The sequence below is a fragment of the Protobothrops mucrosquamatus genome, unplaced genomic scaffold (assembly GCF_001527695.2).
Source record: "Protobothrops mucrosquamatus isolate PMUCROS unplaced genomic scaffold, P.Mucros_1.0 scaffold225, whole genome shotgun sequence".
NCBI lineage: Eukaryota > Metazoa > Chordata > Lepidosauria > Squamata > Viperidae > Protobothrops > Protobothrops mucrosquamatus.
In genome coordinates this window covers 854,503-875,873 of record NW_015386576.1, presented here as the reverse complement: position 1 = coordinate 875,873, position 21,371 = coordinate 854,503, and the positions used below count along the sequence as shown (strand labels likewise).

Genomic DNA, 21,371 nt, shown 5'->3' with positions numbered 1-21,371 from the left:
TGGCCTTTAAGATCACTTGGAAACTACAACTGTCCAGCAATGTACCCTCCTCTATCATATTAAAAATTACAATTTGCTGCTAACGTTTTAAGAGAAGCTTTGGAGGTAATGTTCAGGGATCAGGAGTATATATAGCCTATATGCCTCAGGTTATGATTTTCTGTAGTAAATAGCTTGTAACTCTGTGAAATTGTTGCTGTTTCTTCAAAGAACTGCTCTGAGTTCTTTGGAAAAGGAGACGAGCTTAAATTAAAACATTAATAAAATCAGTAAATCATTTTTTGAACAGCTTTGTTCTTCTTGCTTTAATATCTGCAGGCCTGGTAAACTGTTGTACCTGTCACTGCACTTAAGAGGCATGTAGTACCATTCACCACCCATAACAATAACAATGAAATGTCACCAAATATAAAAAAGTAATACATCCTACGAGCTTTATTTTTGTGCCACAAAGGTGCTTACAATAGTTCACAATAGTTGCAAAGTGGGTAATATATCATTGTTATCATCCAATGCTGGAAGTGTTCCTTGAGAAAGCCAAATTTGAAGCCTTTTAAAAATACATTTTGGATCTTCCTTTTCATCTTCCTTTTATATGTCAGAATCAGGGTTATAAAAGAGATGATGGATAGTGGCATGAACTGCTGAGCTACAATATTTTTAGCATTTACAGTTTCTCCATAATTTACTGGATGATGGCTAATTTTGGGATTAGGAGGGGAAACTAGTATGGGAAGATAAATCTTTATTTCTTAAAACATGCCACAAAAATATTAACTTAAATGTGTAAAAATCTCTCTTGACTAAAATAGATTTCCATAATCTTTGATTAAAAATAAAAAGACAACATTCTTTTCACGTACTCACTGTGATTTGGCACCATACACAATGTAGTCCGGTAATTCCCTGGTAGCATTTGATGCTTTTATGACACCGATCACACTTGGCTGGAGAATTGCCCTCAATCCATGTATGCTGCATAACCTAGAAAAGCAAAATTGTTCAAATAGCTTGGTAGAAAGGGAGGATAGTGCAAATTTAGGGAAGTTCCTAGTCCCCATCTTCAGTTTAGGGAATAGTTTTCTCTGATTATCGGGTATTTCTATACATTTATATTAGAGCCCTGGTTACACAATGGTTAGAATGCAGTATTACAGACAAACTCTGCCCATAACCTGGAGTTCAATCCTGATAGGACTCAAGGTTGATTCAGCCTTCCATCCTTCAGAGGTCAGTAAAATGAGAATCCAGATTGTTGGGACAATATGTTGTCACTATAAACAGCCCAGAGGGCTATGGAGCTGTATATAAGCCTAAATGCTTTTGATCTATCTATACATTTATGAAAACATAAATGGTTGTAGGCAAATAGCTTAACTATCAGCCTTACCAGGTAGACCAGACAGGAAACATGATCAGATAAACTAATTTTATTTTACTGTAAAGCTATGTTAATAGAATTTTGTAAGAGTGAAAATACAGTTTTCCTGATATCATCTTTGGAGCCTGAGAACTTATGGAGAGGCCCTTCTGAGCCTTATGCTCTGCTCAGTCTTTCCCACTCACCATTACATTATAACTTATAATGTGCATATCTTTGAAAGCAACTCTTAAGCAGTATTGTATACCCATAGGCATACATTGTAAACAATTGCGTGTCTCTGAAGCCTCAGTGTTTGATTCAAAACCCAAGTTTCAATTTGGCTCCTGTACTAACTGCAACTTAACTTTTTTTGGTTTGCAACAGAGAGCATACTGTTTGAATCTTAACACGGTTACAATTTCAGCACAGTTTTCATTTCTCTAGTAGTACTTATTAGTACTGTTGGTGTATTATTTATCTAGTGTACCTAGTAATACTGTTGAAGTAGTTAATTGAGTTTGGTTGATATTGTAAATGATGTAATTGATAGAGAACAATGTTATAATTTAGATTTCAGTTTTGAAAACAGAGAAATTTCTTGCAAGGGATTCACCCTGTGCTGTTTTACTGCTAGGCAAAGCTTACCGAAGATGAGAAGATCTGGAAGGCAGTATTTTTGTGGACCTACTTTATATTAAATGCATATACTGACTTTCACTAAATACAACATTTAAGGCAACAAGATTTAAACGGAGTCAAAAGAAACACTTATCACTTTGCAAACAAAAATTAAGCCCAAGTTTATCTGCAAATCCTTCCCCAAATATAAAGTCCTTTGATATATTATATCAAAATCACAGCAGTGAATTGGCCTCTTTTAGTAAAATAGCGTTACTATGACAGTATGGACTGCATGTTCTGCATACAGATGGCTTAGAATTCATGACAGATGATTAATTAGTGGACACATAGCACTGATCTTCCACATATGCCTCACTTACATTTGTATTTCTCTTGGATTTTACATAAGTACTGATGCAAGGAGCAATATCTTTGGACACACATCTTTCATGGACAGTATATTTACAAACTGTAGAAAGGAAAGAAAAAAGAGAGAGCCATTCTAAATTACTGCATTGAGGGCAATTTCCAGCTACTTCTAGAATTTGGCTGTTAGAATATATTATTCCATGTATGCAATTGTATATACAATTCTTGAAAAAATCCTAAATGAGTAAACTGTTGTCATAATCCATGATAGTAGATTCACCATTGAGATGGTATTGATCACACTTGTGGATAATGTCTGGCTGGCTAGGGACAGAGGTGGTGCATTTGTCCTAGCCCTCCTTAAACTTTCAGCAAGTTTTAATACCATCACTTATGATATTTATTTATTTATTTATTTATTAATTTAATTTATACCCCGCCCTTCTCTTCATGGGACTCAGGGCGGCTAACAGCCTCATAAAAACTACAATACAAATACAATAATTAAAAGCCGAATTAAAAAGAAATATTTAAACAGGCCGATCATTAAAATTATCCTTAAAAATCCCCTAAAAAACCCCGCTGAACTGACTTAGGGGTCTGGAAACAATACTGTGGTGGTTCTCCTTCCTTTTTCAAGTGCAATTACAGAAGGAGAGATTGAGGCCTAAACGTTTGTGTTGTGGGTTGCCTCAAGATGTGACTCTTTTACCCCTCATGATTAACATCTACCTGGTGTTTTGTGAGGTCATTTATCAGCACGGGGTTTACAATCAACATGTTTATATGTTATTTTCTGAACCTCAGTTTCCCATAAGTTAAAATTTGAAAGTAATGTATTAACAGTTGCCATCTTTATTCATTTACTGTAAATTATGTTCTACTGAATCCAGTGAAACTTCTCATTAGCCATCTATCCTACCTTAATATTTTAAACTCTTGTCCTAAGGTTGGCCTCCAAGCTTTCTTTAGATGGCAACTGAGGACATGCCTCTTTCACCTAGGCTTTTGTAAAATAATCTATTTCAGTAAAATACTGTTGTTTGATTGCCTCTTATAATATTTTTCCTTTTAAAAATGAACTTTTTTAGTCTTTGGGACTGTTCAGTACTATGGACACAATACTAATGAATTTCTTCAATGCAAAAGAACAGCTGTGGCAATAGGAAGCTGTTAAAGCGCATAATGTTCAGCTTTTTAAGTAGATCCATCCAAATTCTAGAAAAGTATTCTCTCTTGAGTTGCTACTTTGGTTGTCTTGAAAGTGGATTATCTGGTATCTGGTTCTATAATACAAATGGCATATAACTGGAAAAATCTCAAGCTTCCCTTGAGAAAGGAACCTGCTGGAAATGTTGAAGCCTAACTATCTTTGTTTTAAGATTAAACAGAAACTAAATCAATAAACCCTTTCCCCATCTTTTGGGGAGATTTTGACATGACTCTTCCCAACTGATATGCAGGTAACCTCACTAGCCATGATTACGGTGCATCTGTAGAGACTTACAGGAACAGCACAAGCCTTGCTTCCTAACTCCCAGTAACATAGTGCGGCAAAAGTTGCAGTAGGCAGGCTTCTTGAAATGTTTCAACCTCCAAGCATGTTGGCCATCATCCTTTATATTCTGTAGGGATTTTTTTTTAAAAAAAGTTCACTTAGCAGAGAAGAATAAGTATGATGGATCTCCAATAACCCACCAATGACCCAGTCACCAAAATATGCACCTTGCACAATCAATATTATCTCTTCATAATGTAAACTAATAATGTCAGAACTACAGAACTATAGAAAACATTCATCAGCTTTTCTCACACAAACACTCTTGAACTTAATTGGCATGTCAATGACCTGTAAATAGTTATTTGAATTAACCTATGTTATAGTCTTGCTAGCTTCTCTTTATTTTTTGAAGAGCAGCTACAGAATTTTTTAAAATTAAACTTTTACTACCATGCAAGAAAATAATCTAAGACTCATGATAAATAATAACCTAGAGAATACATTAACCTATCTTGACTTGATCTTCTCCTGATATGCTACAGTACATTTCTATCATCTCCAAACAATAACTATTTTGATTGGATATTCAATCTGATTATAGTGGGTAAGTCAATCAAAACAGCCATAGTCCAATGTTTTTGTCTATCATTTTGGGGAAATTGATCTACATTTATCATGTAGTCAAAAGACAAAGATTGAATATTCTAATGGATTATAACTTGGATTTCTAAAAATATAAATATGTTGTTTTTCTCAGCAATTAGTATAGAATGATATAATTATCTTTAATGGATGATAGACTTTCTTTTGGGGGGGAGAGGGTGCTACCAGCATCTCTGATAGATATAAAACATGGATGGGTGTCCTATCAATAGTAGCACCTCTATTTTATTTATTTATTTAATGCATGGTATCTATCGAGGTCATGCAGTCACTAATATATAGATTTAGTTTAAATAAAGCATCAGCAAATGTGTGTGTGTGTGTGTGTATGTGTATACAATATAATATAGGAGTTAAAATATTAAATTCAAATAAAACCATAACAAAATCACCATAATATGGAGCCATAAAATTGCAATGGGATAGATGTTATAATTCGATATCTAAGGAAGCTAACCATTTAACTGCTTCTGGTGTGGCTGGAATGAGATTGCCCCATTCTTGAACTATATGTGTTATAGTTTTATAATTATAAAATTAGGCAGAATCCATTAATTCCAATCAAACAGACAAGTATTGGGGACTGCAGACATTGAATCAGGTCAGTTGTTTCCAAAGGAACAAATGGCCTCTTATCATGTGGCCAGGTAAAATAGGAAGTGACATGCTACCAAAATGTTGAAAGAAAAGAAAAAAGCAACCATCCAGCCTATCCTGAATAGAAAATTTATAAAACACAGAATTCACAATTTTTAAATGGACAGAACTTTATACAGGAATATTACCCCAGGTTTGCTGCTGGATAACAAAATATGCTACTTATCTTCTAAGAAGTAATGTAGTGGATCAGAAAAAAAGGCCTTGCATAGTCTGAGATTATTATCCCACAATAGTCAATAAAGCTTATGGAAATCTCACAAAGAGCACATTAACATCCTCCTACTCATGTTCCTCAGGAACTGACATTCAGAGGCATATTGCCTTTGGTTGTATATAGCTGTAATTACAAGCTAGATGATATAGATGATGACTAATACCCTCCTTTTTAAGAAGTTGTAGAATTATAATTAGAAACTATATTTTCCTATATATATATATTTCAGTCTGTCCTATTGTATTGCTCAAGAAATCAAGAACATCAGATAATCTCTCAAAATCCATCAAATGACCACATTACTGTCTAAAGGTAGGATTCTTAAATCATGAGATTATAGAACTGAAACTGAGCAAATAGCTCCTACTGTTGATGTACCAGACAATGTTTATACCAGGAATTCAAAAGGTTGCTTGTATTGTATGTCAAAAGAATCTAGGCAGAGGGAGGGGAAAATGGATGCCAGTTCCATAGCACCATAACTTAACAATACACAATTAATTAGTACATTATTAGATTTAATTTGAACCTCATTAAATTTATTTATATTGACTTCCTTCACTTTTTAGAAGCTTTGGATAACTGTTGACACAATCCTTGAAAACTGTGTAGACAGTCAAGATGTTCTTAGTGTCTATGGCTAAAAAGGAAGCTGACAATCTGGATTTTGCAATACTTGCACTCTCAGAAGGTCAGAGACTTAAAAGAGTCTAAGAGGCTGTGTATATTCAAGTGAATGTTCATTCAAAGCTCCTCTGATTTACACTGGCACCACACATCATGTGCTTTATCCCTTAGAGATGTATCTTTCTCCCAAACATACATATTATCTGTTGTATATGTTAATTTTTTCTGCCCATGAAAGTAAAAGTTAGATAAATAAATAACTGCCTTACAATGTACAGCATTTCTTAAATCCTCTCCTTATATTCCATCAAGCAATGCAAATGTTAATAAAAATAATTACATATAATGGCAAACTACAATTAGATTATTGGTGAAATAATAATTATCATACTTTACTTTCTGGTAAGCAGATTCTGGTTGATTATATCTAATTTCCTTCAGAAGGTCACATTCTGTACAGCACCTTTTCTCAACTTAATTCCCATAATTGCTTCCAGGGTACAGTTTAAAGTATTGGTGCTAATTTTTAAAATTACAAACAGCTTGAAATCTGATTATCTGAGGGATTTTCTTTCCTATTACAAATCTTTCTAGATGTCTAGTTCTACATAAGATGCCCTTCAGAAGAGGACTTGTTTGTAAAGGCTCATTCAGTATGCAGAAGAAGACCTTTAGTCGCATGGTTTCCAGTTGTAGAATGTCCTCCTTTGGGATTCTATTAGACTCATACTCTTAAATTAATTTTTATTTAATATGCTTTTCCATAGAGTAAAAAAAAAGATAAAAGTAATAGAAAAGTGAAAAAATATAGAAAAAGAAGTAGAAAAGAAGATGAAATAAAGAAAAAGTGGCTTCCGGTCTTCTTAACAGTAGTTATGCACACATTTTTTTCTTGGAAAAAGAGCAGCTGAATGCATATCTTTTGTCAGGCTTTTTTTTTTTACTGTTAAATAATATTTGGTTTGGTTTTAATTTATGGTTTAAGTTTAATTTCTATTTTACATTCTGCATTTTAATTATTGTTAAGTCACATTGCATAATGTGTAGAAAGAAAGGTTATGCAACAAATAAGAACTCTCTCCTATCCTAGGTAAAAGTATTGTTACTCTAGAAACACACCATGTTGGGAAAGTTTGGCTTATTGTTGTGAGATCAGGCCTGTTACTCACTGTTTCCATGCCTAGGAGAACGAGCAGAGGGATGGTAGTCATACCACCCCGAATCCATTCTTCAAGTGTCACAGTTCCATCATGATCATAGTCTATTTCTTCCATCATCTCTTTCAAAATCTGCAGAAGACAAAATCCAGGTATGTGCATCCTATTTTTTTTTCAGTTGCAATTATTTTTATGATAGGAAATGTTCTGTAGGCTTTGAACACTAGCATGGAAAACAAAACTGATTGCAACATTAAGTTAAAGAATCAGGAGCACCAGTGTTTGCATTGTGAATCACAAAGTCTAGGAGCTAGACTTAGCCGTGGAGACAACAACTAGGCAATTTCAGCCTGAATATAATCAGCAGATCTCACAGACTGAGTGCTGTCAGTTGATTCTATTAGCTGACTGAGACATAAAGGTGTCATATGATATTTCCATCCAAGTCAGGTTGTCAATCTGAAGGTTTCATCACATTGCCTTGACTTCTTCAACTTACCCTTATTTTTTGCTTCTTTAGCTTTTTTAAAATCCATGTTTGTTTGCAGCAGGCTTGGATCTGATAATCAGTCCCAAGAGTAATTTAGAGTTCTATGGAATTCTAGTTTTATGGTTAGGTTTTGTTTGTTTGTTTGGTTTGCAGTTCTTCATTACACTTTTTCCAAGTCAGATTTTCTTAAGCCTGCAACTTCTCTTCCTCTGAAACCATAATTATCCTTATTCCTTAAAAGATGTTTTAAGGGAAAAAAAAGAATCTGTGGGTGGTGGATGGCTTAAAAATGCTGTAAAATAAATTTAAAAATAATACTCTTTTTTTTAACTAGTCTTTTTGAGACTTGATTATTACAATATATTTGACAGGCTCAAACTGGCTATTTAGAATTAATGGATGACTCAAGGAATCATTAAAAAGAACAATAACAAATGTTGTAGCATATTAAAAACTAATTGTAGCTTACATTTTTAAGGGCAACAGTTAATTTTAAGATGCCATAAGATTCTGTTTTGGCTGCAACAGACTAAGATAGTAATCTTTCTGGAAATTAAAATAGGGATCATCTTTTATTTATAGTTCAATCTCAGTAATTCAGGACCAATCTGCATAATGATTAAATATAAATAGTATGTAGATACTTTTCTAGATTTTTTTAACTGCTTGTGAGAGCAATCCTGACTGGGCCATGGAGAAGAGATGTTTTATACCATCTTTCCATTTCCCATACAAAAATGCCAGTATTCCACATGGGGGAATTACCCAAAGAAAACGGAAAAAAAAGTCCACATGGGACAGGGCAGATGTTGCTAAACATGTTTCTAGGAGGAAGGTGTAACCTTTTGCATATGATAATCTTAATTAGTAGTGATCCATTGCTATGTTTACTTTGCTGTAAAGGGAAGAAAAAAGGTAGTTATACACTATTTATTGAATATTGTGTATGACTTAACTCTCAGAGGGAAAAAAATGATACTCAAAAGCAGAACAAAGCACTTTTTAAAAATAAATTCCGATTCTACATGGAAAAATAACTTACTGGCCTTAATTCTGTAGAGTCCCATTCCAGATATTCTGCTACATGTACCATTTGATTGATAATACGATCCAGCTCCTGAATTTAGAAACAAGATGGAAGAAGGTAAATGTTTTTAAGACAATGTGAATGATATACTATATGGATATTGCAGTTATATGTATTAGCATGCAAGAAAAAAAATAGGTAAATATCTTTATGAAGGTGAGCCACCTCTTTAAAACAATTATGTCAGATTACTTTTTTATTTTTAAGAATAAACACTTGAAATAGTTTGCAGTAGGGTAAACCCACATTATTGCCTTCCATTTAAATTTTCCACGAGGTAATTGAATTACACTATATCAAGACTGTTTTGGAAAATTTAATCAGTTAACTTTACCAGATCCTGCCAACTTTGAAAAAGACCTGTATAATCCTCTTTATGAAGAATCCCTCAACTTTGAATGATCTTGTTTCCATGCTGTAGCCTAATTGGAGACCAGAGAGAGCCAGATTTCATTGATGTATCCCTCGACCTATGTACTTTGTAGTGGCATCACAGTAGGAAAGCCCCAATGCATTTGGGGAAAAGTGTAGCTTCTTATCCTTTTAAAGAAAAGGACTAGTTTGAAGGATAGCTTACCGAGCTGTCCAGGGAGCCATTGCCATCTGTATCATAGAGGCGAAACATAACTGCAAGAAAACACAAATGTGCAGAGATCTGCAATAAATGTATGTTCCCATCACAAAAGGGCTAATGAGTCAGGTTTTACACTCTACCACTGCCTCAATTTCAAAGTTTGAGCTGACCACATTGAAGTCTCTGCCTTCAGTTAACCCTTTGTATTTGATAATTCACATCAAAATAAATGCATAACCATAAAAAAGAGAAGGAATTCAAAAGAGGGTAAGTAAACATTAGCTGAGCTCTGAAAAAGAGGAGTGAGAAGGAAACTCGAGATTACCCCACAGTTATTTTCTTTGGTGTAACAAAGAGCAGAGGGAAACTTTGACAGGCTTCCAAGATTCGGTTACTGGAGATAGTCCTTGACTTACAACCATTTGTTTAGTAACTGTCTGAAATGACAACAGTGCTGACTGAATAGTGGTTACAATCAGTTAAGAATTCTGGCTGCCACAGCACCTTTCCAGTGACATAATCATATTCTAGAAACTTTGCAATCAGCTTGCGCTTATGAACAGCTTATTGACCCAGTGATCAAGTGATTGCCTTTTGTCACCTTTCCTGCGGCTTCCCTAGAAAATCAATGAGAAAGTCAGCAAAGGTCACAATTCTCTGGGGTAAGTTTCTCCCACCTGCTCAGACTGTGCCAGCCACTTGTACACCTTCCTCAAGCTTTGCACTCTCATGCATCCGCCCTGTTATCATGCTCCCCTTGCAACTTCATGCATCCTTGTGCACACATGCATACTTTCCCTGTCCTTTGCCACACCTCCCTCACACACACTCAACCTTCCCTATGCCTTTGTATCCTAATGCACCCCTGCATTCCTTTGCACATCCTTCCTGAGCTTCACTGCACCTTCCTCACATCTTTTCCACAACCCTCACATCCTTGTACACACCCTTGCACTTCTCCCAATCCTTGCTGTACTTCCTTTGTACCCTTGTACACCCTCCCTTATCCTTACATCTCTTTTGCACCCTCACATATCCTCTCCAAGTCTCACCACCCCTTATTCACACACTCTCCCTGACCCTTACTGCACCTCCTTGCACCCTTGTTCATCCTGCACACTCTCCCTAGATTTTGCCATTCCTCCCTTGAACTTTTGTACATCCTCCACACCCTCCTCCACCTAGCAGCAGCCACTTACCTGTATGCCAACCTGCTTCCAAGCTGCCTGGAACTTTTAACTTCCTGCTGGCTTTCCCACTGACTTGTTTGTGGGAAGCCAGCAGGAAGTTGCCTATTGTAATAACTCTGAGGCTTGGTTAATGATGGCAAAGAGGACTGCAGGGATTGTTGTGCTAAGTGATGCAGTGATGCAGTCTTGCTTTATAACTGCATTGCTTAGCGGCAGAGATTCTGGTCCCAATTGCCATTGTAAGTCGAGGACTACCCTAGCAGCAAAATGTAAGAGGTCTCAAATGTCTTCTCTGAGATGCCCTTTGAATTTACATATCCTGGCCTGCCTTCTTGCTCTAATGTAACTGTTTGATCATTACTGCTGCCACCACACATTTTCCAGGGGGATTGCCTTTATCTAATGTCCTCCCATTGAACCCAGAAGTGTGAAAGAAAGAGAAGCATCACAGCTTATGTGCCTCATTGGCAAAGAGAAAGAGACAAAACATTAACAATTTAAAAATTAAACAAAATTTGTACCACCATTTCCCACTCTTGTACACTCTTGTGATACGAAAATTCAGCCTTCTTTGGGAGGGGACCCATCTTACAAAGTCGAAATTAAAATGAGCAATAGGGGTTTTTTTCAGAAAGAAAAAAATGTAGAAACATTTTATTTAACTTTAGGTAGTCACATGTAAAATCATGGTGAGTAAAATAAAAAGTGCTGGTAAAACCAATTAGCAACTTAAACAAATCCTGCAAGGGTCTAGACTCCAAGGTAGGATCATTCTACTGCTCAGAGATTTTAAGAGGCATCAAGCATGCATGGATAGCTTGCATTGATGGAGTAAACATCAGAGACAATAAATTAGATTTAATTTTAAAAAGAGAAATAAAAATTAATTGCAGGTAATTTAGCTAGTTAGACATTTTTACTTATTCTTCTTATGGTGATTAGTGACTAGAAAAGATTAATCTCTATTTCAATTATTTTGGGATCTCTCCTCCAGATGATCCTGAGGATTCTAGCCAGTTTCTAAGGCTACTTTTTCCTGCCGCAGTTCCAAACTGTTAGTTTCAAGATAAAAAATATTTTCTGTCTAGTGGAAATAAGGGATTTGGAGCTAAATCCTAACACCTGCACATGTGAGCCAGTGCATGCATCTGCCACATTATGTGAATTAAAACCAGATGACTAAATTACTACTTAACAAGTCTGTCCAGCATGTAGCTGGCATTCTGGAATATTTTGGAGGCAGTCTGCATTTACAACAGCTATATTTCTACTTTCTGACTGAACAGAGGTCAGGAAATTAGTTTTTTGCAGTTGTAGTATACATGCATCTATATTCCTTAAGAATTAGTATGAATTGTATTCAGTAAATCAGAGTTGTCTCCAGCCCCTCTTTTATGGCAGTTGGCAGTCTGGTGATGATTTCTGAAAAAGGGAGGGCTGGTTTTTTTGGTTTTCATTTTAAATTAAAAATAAATCAGGCCAGTTTTCCCCAATATGGTGTTGTTACAGTATATGGGGCTTGAAGTACTATAATCGGCACTGAAGATGCTTAACAGCTGATTTAATAGATATTTTATGTAAATAGAATACCCAAATCAGCAGGTCAAAAATACCGGTGAATTTATATAATGTGAATGGCAATGTCTATTTCATCTTAAGGCGATGCATTTCCACAAAGAAGCAGATGGTATATTTGGCTACAATGTCTATGAAGCTCAGCTAGCTGGTTGGATATTATGTCATCCAATTCAACTCAAATTGAGGAAATGTGTTTTTTGCTGCACAGACTATAATTTGAATCTCTATTGTTTCAAAAATTGTATAATATGTCTTTGTGCCAAATTTATTGTCATCAATATTCTCTATATATGCATATTTAATTCCTTATAATCAGGGCTTTTTTTGTCATAGAACGCCCAGAACGGAGTTCCGGCACCTTTTTTGGATGGAACCTTGTAGGGTAGGCAAGGCGGGTTGTATGACGTGTGTGAGTTCCGGCACCTTTTTTTTTTTTTTTTTTTACAAAAAAAGCACTGCTTATAATTATATACTTAATTCATTTTTAAAATATGTAGCTGGTTTTTTAGAAGGAACTATCTTGAGAGTCACTCTTTACATTGGCTTCAGCCAAATCCTTCAAGATTAAGAATTTTCTTTGTTTGTACATGGTATTACATTTAAATAATAAATTCTTAATCTTTAATGTTAACTAACAAATAGCACTAGAGGGCAGCCTTTTACAATTTTCAGGAATGCTAATGGAGCTACACTATTTCTCAATGTATGGCGTTTATATTTTGCAAAAAGTAACATGTAGATAGCAATTTTCATTTTTCTCCTTTCTTTTCTACATATCTGACAATTCCGTTCATAAAATAAATGATATGTAACAACGGAACCTGGCAGGCCAATAGAGATGAATAACTTTGTCCTGGCATACACACTCATACAGTATAGAAAAGAAGAAACATTTGTTCAACATCACTTCAAATAGGAAAAGCAATATCCTTGCTTATCACCATATCCAGTTACATAGAGGCTAATCCACAGGCGAGGAATGTTTCATCCAATCTAAAGGGCAGGTCCAACATCACATTTTGACACCAGCTGTGATGTTTGAAGAGATTCTACAGAACAATTCAACTTGAAAGTTTACACTAGAATAAATCATAGATGATCCTGGGAGAATGATAGTTTTTCCCCCAAGTGATATCTCATAATTAATATGTTCTCTGATGTATTAATAGAGATTGGCTTATAAACTAGCAGTTTTAAATGGCAAATGACTCAGAATTTAGCACATAGGTGGAAGATGAAAAAAGGTTATAAACAGGCAACCACTCCTTCGTGGTGCATAGCTTCCTTATTGTGTCCACCTAGGACTGCCAACTCCATTTGTTTCTGGAAAGTCCCTTCTGCAATAAAAGGATTCACATAACATCATACACACACACACACACACACACACACACACACACACACACTTATATGTACATGAATACAACTGACCACCAGTAGTCACTCCAAAATAAGGCTGGAAATGGAATGAAGAGAAATGGAAAGGAAATACAATAAAAGAGGAAAACAAAACTGAGAGATACAATATGTGGAAAAAGATAATTGTAAAGAAAAGAGAAGCAAGTCTGTTTAGGCATTACAAAAAGGGTTAAAATTCATCAGATGAGCTGCCCTTCCAAATCACAGTAGGTTTATTTTTTAAACGGTTAATTCAAAAGGTATCAGGTCTTCAGCAATACTTCTGGGAGCATAATGGCACACGAGATTAGGGCTGATGATCGGCAGGCTGGCATTTGAGACCTGGTTGTTGCCACAGGATGGGGTGAGGTCTTGTCACATGCTCCAGCTCCTACAGATCCAGTAGTTCAAAAGTGGGCAATCATGAGTAGATAAATGTGTACCATGTCGGTACCCAACTTAACAAGGATACGAAAGGAGCTCCCAACTGGGCCTCCCCCGGGCAACGGTGATGTCACCATTCAATCCTTTCAATCCGGAAGCGCTTCAGCACTCCTGACACAACTGCAGTAGTAGCTATGTTTGTAGCTATTTGAACCTGTATTTTCTACCATTCCACTCCCCAACTCATAGCTACTTATTTGAGAGAAAAACTTCTAGGACAGTGATGGCGAACCTTTTAGAGACCGAGTGCCCAAACTACAACAAAAAACCCACTTATTTATCGCCGGGTGCCAGGTGGGCGTAGCCCACTGGATGGGCATGGCTGTGGTGGTCATGGCAGATAGGGTGGGTGTGGCCAAGGTGGGCGTGATCACCTCAATGTTGCTCGTGGGGAGGGATGCCTGTGGGGCCCGGGCAGGGTTGGGGGAGATCCAGGGGATCTCTGGCAGGTGGGGCGGTGGGCAGGAGGCTAGTCCTGTGGGGTGAGGCGAGGCAAGGCGAGGCAGGGTGGGGGTGCCATTGTCACAGGGCAAGGTGAGGCAGGGGCCAGGGCGGCTGCTGCCTGACACCATCGGCCCCTGCACACAGAGGCCAGCGAGCACATGGGTGCTGGGATGCATCCAATCACGTGCGACCTCAGTGAGTTAGCGGGCGGCTGGTTGAAGAGGGACGATTGCCATCTCCAGGACATGGCGCGTGTGCCCACAGAGAGGGCTCTGAGTGCCGCCTCTGGCACGCGTGCCATAGGTTCACCACCACTGTTCTAGGATAAGGAAGCTGGTAAGTCCTGAGTAATTTGAAATCACATCACTGAATTGGTATTTAATTAGAGCTGATGACTGATACATGAATTCCTCACCTGCAAAACTGAAGGTTGGCAGCCGATGTACATGCTCTGAGAATGCTTCTAGACACAGCTTTTAAAGTACATGTAGTATTGCCTCTTAACATCTTTCCTTTCTATTAAAATACTAGCTTGAGAAGAGAAACAGTGACTTCCCCATCCCAGATGCTCTTACCACATAATAAAAAGACTACTACATACACCTTTTAATTAATCATAGTAGAAGCCGCTTATCAGGAAGGACACATGGAATATTTCAGATTAATAACGCTACACCCAAATATGTGAGCAAATTAAAATAGTAACTATGCCCCATTTAATTTTTTGTGATGGCCTATGAGTAAAGCATGGAGGAATAGATGTGATTGCAGGAGAGGAGAAGGAACTGCTGAAACCTGAGCATTTCATACTGGAAAATATTTGAAAATCACTCACAAACTTTTTGTTCCCTAAAAATTGCTCTCCCAAGAGAAAAAGACATAGAAATATGTTATGGGCCAATGTAGCAGTCTTCCATCAATGAATATTAAACAAATGCTGTTTAATCAATATTGAGTCCATAATGAGCTACTTGATGTGGACCATAGCTCTTTCCAGCACTGATCACTGGCCATGTTGGAGTTGATGATATATACCAACAATGTACATGGGAATCCACAGGTTCCTATTCTTGTTTAACTGGAAAGGAATGAATGAACAATTTGTTATCTTCATACATTTTTTTTTTGCTGTGTTGGAAGCACTGAGGTGCTTCCATAGTGAAAGGATCAGTGACATCACTGTTGCCCAGGGGACTCCCAGTTGGGGACTCCTTTCATGTCTTCATTAATGAGTCCACCATTATCTACTCATGTTTGCACGCTTTTGAACTGTCAGGTCGGCAGGAGTTGCAGCTTCATTCATGATTCACACCTATGTGAATCTGAGCATTTACCCCTTATAAACCTCAAAGCTCTTATGGTTTCCTCTAAAACCACAACCCTCCCACACCTTGCCACCTGTGACCAAGGCATCCATAGTTTTGCATGTGGTGCTCAAGGACTATAGATGTTCTTCCTGTCACCCAAGCACTTACACTCCAGCTTATCCTCAGCCCGTCCCCTTTCCAGCAGTGACAGGTAGCAGACAATGTCCTTCAGGTAGACTACCTGAGCCAAAGGGGCTGGTGGGTGTGAACTGGCTGTTTTCAGGGAGATGTTACTCTTTCGGAGGTTGAATGGAAGTTTCTTGTCCAAACTTTTGGAACCTAAAGGGAAGAGAAAAGGGTTCATGTTGCTTTAGAATAACTGTTTCCAAGCTGCCATTTTAGCTTATAATTCAAAATAGGTACAGGGTGACCGTTAGGTTATATTGATCTAGGGCTACAGTATAATGTGGCTCTTAGATCAAAAGTAACTTTTGTGAGCCAAAGGGCTGCAACAGATTTTGCATGGCAAATCAAGAATTAAGGTTGTGGGTGAAGTTGTAGTTCTCGTTGTAAATTTTTCTTTGGTATGTTTTTTATTATGCAATTGCATAGCAGTAACAGTGTTTTTTTAAAAAATCCAAACCTAAAACTCCAGTGAATAAGAAAATATGGTAGCACAATGGGGAAGTTAGGCTGAGAAGAACTGTAAGGAAAGGCAGGGAGGCAGGGAAAAGAATGAGGAAAACAGGTTAGGAAGAAGGATGTTTGCATGGAAATATGTTTGTCTATGTGTGTGTGGGGGGGAGGAAATTATTCTGTTGTATGAATTAACATTTTGTTAAGTAGGCAATTTTGTGGACTAGAGCTGATTAATATATTTATTAGATTGTATCTTGAATCTGAAAAGGAAGATATGACTTGGAAGAAATAACTAAAGTGTGGGTGAAGAAATCAGTTCACCAATACATTCTAAACTACGTAGAATGTTTGCAATCTTTTGCAAACCTGGCACAAACTAGTACGCTGGAAACATTGGGTCACCCAGTGACTTCCCCATCCCAGCTGCTCTTACCACATAATAAAAAAAATTGAATAACAACAACTCGGAAGAAAGCAGCTCTTACTCCACCCTTACCAATCACGCAAACGTCAAAAAACATCAAAAACTGCTGAATTCAGAATGCTTGGAATAAAAATACAGATTCCTAGCTGAGCTCAAACATTAGATAACACCATTCCAATAAAATTACAGGTAGTCCGTGACTTGCAACATTTGTTTAGCAATTTTTCAAAGTTATAACAGCACTGAAAAAAGTGACTTATGACTGGTCCTCACATTTATGGCCACTGTGGCATTCCCGTGGTCATGTGATGAAAATTTGGGCATTGGGTAACCAGCATGCATTTATAACGGTTGCAGTCTCCTGGGGTCATATGATTGCCATTTGTAGCCTTTCCAGCCAGCTTCTGACAAGCAAAGTCAATGGGGGAAGACAGATTCACTTAATGACTGCATGATTCATTTAACAACTGTAGTGATTTACTTAACAATCATGGCAAAAAAAGTCATAAAATCAGCTGCCTTGCTTAGCAATGGAAATTCTGGAAATTCCAGAATGTGGTTGTAAATTGAGGACTATCTGTAGTGGGTGAAGATTCCTTCAAACTGATTGATCCATATAGCAGATAAATGCACCTGGGCTGTTGAATCAGGGAGCCCACTGGAAGTAATTTATTGGTCAATGCTGCAAATTTGCTTTTGAAATCATTTTCTCAGTCTAATGTAGATATTTCTGCTTCTTAAACCCTCAGAGAGGCCAAAAGTGCATTACCTCAGCTCACCCTTCCACTTCAGGTACCGGATGTGTATCCCATGCTAGGATTTTGACCTCTGAAATGAATTTCATAGCTATATGTGAGTGAGGCTGGAAAATATATAAAGATGCCTCCATAAAAGAAAGGCAGATCTCACCTGGAGATTGTGGAGTAAGCAGTGAACCTGAGGAAATCTTGGAGGACCCTGAGGAGTTGTGAGCAGAAGGGTTACCAGCAGTGGATTTTTGTGATGATGATCTGGACCAGCTAGGTGAGGCATTCCCAAGGACATTGATGTTGGATGGTGGAATAGGACTGAGAGATGCTGATTGTGGTTCTGCTAGATTTGTCTGGGGACATTTGGATTCAGGGGTATGCCTTCCCATGGCACTTAGAAGAGTTTTCCCATTGATCCCTGTAATTTTAAAAAAAGCGATAAATCATCCTTGATTTATGAATCATGAAATGAATCATAATGAAAAATGATGTTTTATATTAATTTTCTCAATATGGAGGCCTCCTTTCCATGTTAGACTATTATTTCCAAACCTATCATCTCAGCCAGCATGGCCCACAACACTACCTTTGTGCTGCCCTTCTTGATGGTTGTATACATTCCCTTGGTCCTCATATACAATTGGACCTTATTTTATGCAAGAGATTTTTTGCAGAGACAGGATTTTCTTGTAAATTCTGAGATGTGAATAACTTAAGACACCAGTACTATATAGTATGTGATCCCTGGAACTCTGTTTTGCATTTTATAGGGTTGCTGTTTCTTTTTCCAGTTTTCATGGTGGAAGCATGAAAACAATAATATATACTTTAAAATAGATTTTACATAGTTCATAAGACAAATAAAACTCTACACTCCCCCAATAATAAATCATGACCGTCTGTGGTTAAGGAATCAGCCTGGAAAACCAGGAGACTGTGAGTTCTAGTCCTGTCTTAGGCATGAGAGCCACTGGGTAACCTTGGGCCAGTCACTCTCTCTCAGCTCCTCATCTCACACGGTTGTTATTGAGGGAAAAAAAGGAGGAGAAAAGTGTGTTGGCTATGCCTGCTGCGTATAAAGTTATTTGTAAAAATAATAATGGCAGGATATAAATAAAATAATTAAAAAGGTTGGGCAGTACTAGTCATCTAAGAGAAGCCTGACAGTAATAAAGTGACAAAAATATTTCTTAATCCTGATATGCTTAATGTATTTATTTAATACTTCACATAGACATGAAAAACCCTTCACGGATGTTGAAATGATAATAAATTATTCATTTTGTCAGAGGAAGTTGAAAACACAAAGCTGATGATCTTTTATTTGTTTTTCTGAGGAATTTACTTATAATTTTCTGATGAATTTACTAATTTATTCTTCTTATGAACTTGTAATTTTCATGGTGAACTTGCCATTTTCTGTACTGCAGTTGCATCAGCTCTTTTTGGTAATAATTCTGACAGCCTTTCCTACCTACCATATTGCCCACCAGATTCTCCTACCATTTCCCACCAGCGTGTCCATTTCAATCTAGAAATTTAGTAGAGAAGTAAATGGCACATAAGTATATTGCTATAAGAAGGTTGTATGGAAACTGCTCAATTTCATCTTCATAAAAACTCATATTACTAACATTGATTCAGTCCAGATCGCAAATTAGATTACATATATATTTAAAAATACTAATATCTTGGTTCCTATATGTTTCATCTGATTATCTCATGCATCTAACTAGAATGGTAGAGAATACCACAAAATCAGAACACAGCATCGAAAAAAAGGACATCTCCACATAGCAACTGTTTCCTGGCAAGGGATAAGGATTAGAAAAGCCAGACCTCTCTGAAATAATGGGAGATCTCTTGGCACCCAAGGATTGTTTGCTTAACATGTTTACTTAGCTGCTGTTGTATGTTTCTGTGCAGGATTCCAGAGCCTGGGTAGTCCCTAGCTTTGTATTTGTTTTTACAGCATAAAGTGACAACAAAGTGTTGGAACTAATGTTGAATAGAACTCAGCTTGTTGGTGCCCATAAAGTTCCTTATTAAACATGAAATATTGTGCAGCTCTTAAAGCATTTATATTGGATACCTGTAACAGGAGCACAAGCAACTTCTGTCTGGATGGATATACCTGTATCAAGAGTCTTGGATTCTGAATACATAAAAGAAACATAAGAACGTAGACATACTTTAACAATGGGCAGTTGCCATCAACTGATCAGTATTCATTGCAAATTTACAATAGCAATTGCACGTTCTACTTTTATTCCACAAGAGGCTCATAAATATTTAGTCAGAATATAGAACTGCAAGTATTTACTGTTTTGCTTTAGCCTTACAAACACTGCTGCAGAAACAATTTCAGCCCAATCAACTGTGGGGAAGCATAGCTCAGCGCATTATGAAGCAAAGCAGGACACTGCTGCTTGCTCCTAAGCTGGGCACGGCAGCGGACTATGTGGAGAGACAAGTACCTTTAAAAGGAAGTGCCGCAACCAGGATTGTGCCTGGCTTGGCCCCATCATGGGAATAGCAGTAGGAGCATTTGGAAAGGGGAAGACTGGGATGGGTGCGTGATATTGCAAAGGAGTTCACAGGTGGCAACTACTCTTCTCCATAACTCCTGGTAGAGGTGGAGACTCTACATGTAGAGGGACATGGGGTGGAAAAAAAATGAATAGATGGCTGTTTTTTCTGTTACTGTTTTGATTCCCTTTCCCTCTTCCTGTCAATCTCAGCTTGGTTCAGAGTTTCCTCAAAATTTGTTTTTTTCCCTACTCAGAAATTAACTTGCCATTTGCTGAGGTGTAGTAAAAGAAATGCTGAGGTGGCCATTTTAAGAACAACATCAACACGGCTGTGCAGTTGAGCCACAATGATTGTTTAAAAGAATTTAAGAGCAGTCACTGGTGGTTATTTGCATTCAGGCTCCAGTGTGCAAGAAAAGAGGTTTCATCCTTCTCCTCCCCCTTCAGTAGGCCAGCAAAGCCCTCCTTCCCAACAGACAATATTAACCGCACAGGAAAAGGTTATCTCCTTTTGTGCTGACACCAACTACCTTCCATACTCCATTTATGTTGCTATTTTGAAAACTGATCTAGTTGATAAAAAGCATTATTTAGAGAAACAGGTGGAATGAATGAATACCCCCCACACCCCTTCTCTTTTATATGAGCACTAAAAAGGAGTTAATTAAAACAAAATCAAAGATATGTGGCTCAAGCCCCTGCATCTGAACCTAATATGATTATTGAATTATGTGTTCAGTTCACAATTCAAATCACGTTAATTTAACTTACCATTACACCGCTACACAAAAGACAGTCCATGAATGCTGAATGTGGATGGTATCTATGAAAAGATTTTTGTGATGAAAAAGAAATCGGGGGAGAAACACAGCCCAGTGAGGATTAAGGGCCGTAGAATGTCCATTTCATAAATGAAACAGCAAATTCAAAGAAAGTAAATAGAACAGAATATCCTAGAAAGGGCATAACGGAACTCTAAGCAGAAGATACTATACAGGGCATCGTTTAGTGGCTGAGCCCATTCATTCAAAATATTCCAGTGTCAGCCATTTCCACACTTGTGAGAACTGAAGCAGCAAAGAAAGCATAGGGCTTACCAAGGTTGCTCAGCTGTGAAATACTGGAACTTTGCTGCTGGTTCTCGAGAGAACATTGGCCAACTTTTCTTTTGAAGGACATGAAGAGGTGCTCACAGAGCTCTTCTGGAATATCCACCTCCAGATATGTTCTCATAAAGAGCTGGAACCCCTCATAGTCAATAGGCTAACAGGAAGAGGGAAGTAAAAGACACAAGTGTTTTTTTTAATGAATTTTTAAACACTAGAAATCTTACCAATTACA

The 21,371-nt window shown here is 37.4% G+C and overlaps 1 protein-coding gene across 1 annotated transcript in view; it reads right to left on the bottom strand.

The window, feature by feature from the left end:
- Positions 1-21,371, bottom strand: part of DGKG (diacylglycerol kinase gamma) — an 81,672-nt gene that overhangs the window by 44,381 nt on the left and 15,920 nt on the right. Inside the window, exons 4-13 of the mRNA XM_015814142.1 lie at positions 21,128-21,293; positions 19,592-19,654; positions 17,660-17,917; positions 15,856-16,026; positions 9,330-9,379; positions 8,708-8,782; positions 7,188-7,307; positions 3,861-3,978; positions 2,365-2,453; positions 868-984 (exon numbers count right to left, since the gene is read on the bottom strand). Coding sequence (XP_015669628.1) covers positions 868-984; positions 2,365-2,453; positions 3,861-3,978; positions 7,188-7,307; positions 8,708-8,782; positions 9,330-9,379; positions 15,856-16,026; positions 17,660-17,917; positions 19,592-19,654; positions 21,128-21,293 — 1,227 coding nt within the window. The remainder of the gene's footprint in view (positions 1-867; positions 985-2,364; positions 2,454-3,860; positions 3,979-7,187; positions 7,308-8,707; positions 8,783-9,329; positions 9,380-15,855; positions 16,027-17,659; positions 17,918-19,591; positions 19,655-21,127; positions 21,294-21,371) is intronic.